Source organism: Opisthorchis viverrini, assembly GCF_000715545.1.
Source record: "Opisthorchis viverrini unplaced genomic scaffold opera_v5_250, whole genome shotgun sequence".
NCBI classification, from domain to species: domain Eukaryota; kingdom Metazoa; phylum Platyhelminthes; class Trematoda; order Opisthorchiida; family Opisthorchiidae; genus Opisthorchis; species Opisthorchis viverrini.
In genome coordinates this window covers 355,069-357,180 of record NW_008751905.1, presented here as the reverse complement: position 1 = coordinate 357,180, position 2,112 = coordinate 355,069, and the positions used below count along the sequence as shown (strand labels likewise).

Genomic DNA, 2,112 nt, shown 5'->3' with positions numbered 1-2,112 from the left:
GTCCGAGAACGAGTTAGAACAGAGTCCAGGTTTTCGAGGATAAGCAACGTTTTACTTGTCTAAGAACAAGCGTACATGAGCTGAAATGTACATACGAAGGTTCAGTACGAGTATATGTGGTAAGTATAAAAATAAGCACACAAAAATCATGACAGTCAATCAACATCATCGCTTAGGGACCTCTAGAGGAGACAACCAATGGTTGATGACCCTGACAGATATGGCTGTGACGTAGTCAATGTCGATTTATATAAAAATAAGCACACAAAAATCATGACAACCAGTCAACATCATCGCTTAGGGACCTCTAGAGGAGACAACCAATGGTTGATGACCCTGACAGATATGGCTGTGACGTAGTCAACGGCTGTCGATTTAACTATGTAGTGCCGTCATTCCCTGCCATACAGGAGAACGAGAACCATTCGACGTCAATGAGCTGATTAGATCATCGCATTTGACGAATGGCTCACATTCCATTATTCCGCTTATCCCCGGTGAACGGATCTGTTGTAGCTGGAACCGCGGTAGGTCGGCACACGGTGTGTGTCTGAATAACGGAACTGCATACAGCCCACAAGGGAACGGGCAATCGAGACTTAATAGAAGGCTGAAAGATAGGCTACGCAGGTTATTCAAGGGCAGGCGGGGTGGGCTGCAGCGGTAACTGGGCACATACCGCGTGGTCCCATACACTCCAAATATAAGGAGGAAAAGTGAGGAAGGTGGATGAACCAACGCATTTGCGATCGCAAAGGGGATGTGATTCGCCAAGTCAGACAGGTCTCGGATGCAACCACAAAGGATGAATTAGTTGGATTCTAAATGGATATGTCTACAGCGCAAACGCTGGGTAGGTAAAAACGCACAGGATTGGTGTGTGGTGACGCAGTCCCAAATATGGCAAGAGTTCATACCAGTGGAATGGTGGACAGCTCACCTGGCTGAGACCAGGTGTGCGGGGAGCAGTAGCGAACAAAAAGTGATAGTACAATACCAGTCACAACCGACAGCTAATAGCTAGATGTTGTTTCTTTTTCAGACAGTGGCCAGTTCACACCCATCACCGATGAGCATTTTCCGAGGGGTGTGGACACGGTAAAAAAAAGTCACTTGTCACTTGACACAAAACCCGACTCGTTCGTTTGTTTGAGCGGACTAACGAAGGTTGGACTGATCGAGTTAGCGACTAATTTGTTTTCCTCACCATGATGACTGGTAGTCTGTTTCCCCTCATTTCCCTAACACACGTTCCACGGTAGACCCCATGACATGGAGGCTTCAGGAACCTTAAGAAACCTGAGGAGGGCCACGTCATGTGAGTCTGACAGAGATTCCCAAGTGAAATTTGGCCCAATTGGCGAGCCTGACTTAATCCAAGGGAGCTCTTTGAGAGCCTTACTCTGAATTGTAAAAGGCAGGATCACCGTATCGAAATAAGGAGTGAATAAACAACTGACAGTCATCCGAAAAGGACAGAAGAATCGGCAACCTCAAGCGGCTTGAACCTGATCACTTCGTTCAACCAAAGAAATGAGAAGTCACGTTCTGTGGCAATGTGTAATGATATCATTCCAATCCTCGAATGTTCGTGACTGCATGTGTATAGTGATTTCTTCTCTACAGCTTATGATCCGGTTGGCCTCCAACAAGGAGTATTCAAAGATGGGGATGAGATCCTGAGTCAGCTTACGTAACATGTTTGATTCCATCTGTAGAAAAATGCATTGTTCCAGTGGACCGGCGTTTGTGCTTTGGCAGTGTGCTCAGTCTGATTCTCAAGCTAGCGTTCCACGGATTGATACACAAGATAGAGGCTTTCACCCAAGTTTCCTGGGTCGGTTGTGTACTTGTTGTTCACCGGCTGCCATTAACCTGAAAGACACAAAAATGGTGTACCACTGCTTTTTAAGTTCTCATCGCGGGACAGTAAGCTTGCCAGAGGGAGGACTCTCATCAAAAAGCGTCTAAGCGAGCTTTGAGCTGAGTCCTAGATGGAGCGTGCATAGCCACTGGAGGAGGGTTATTCCACACACCAACTACCCGAAATCAGAAAAACTTGCCTAAGAGAAGTATGAGCCCTGAGCTTGAAAATCTTTCTGCCATGTCCCC

General features: G+C 46.6%; 1 protein-coding gene across 1 annotated transcript in view; it reads left to right on the top strand.

Moving 5' to 3' along the window:
• The window catches only part of T265_08993 (hypothetical protein), a gene marked incomplete at both ends in the record, with an annotated part of 55,032 nt that extends 53,335 nt beyond the window's left edge, over positions 1–1,697 (top strand). The window contains one exon of the mRNA XM_009174943.1: positions 1,627–1,697. Coding sequence (XP_009173207.1) covers positions 1,627–1,697 — 71 coding nt within the window. The remainder of the gene's footprint in view (positions 1–1,626) is intronic.
• Positions 1,698–2,112: the final 415 nt, after the last annotated feature.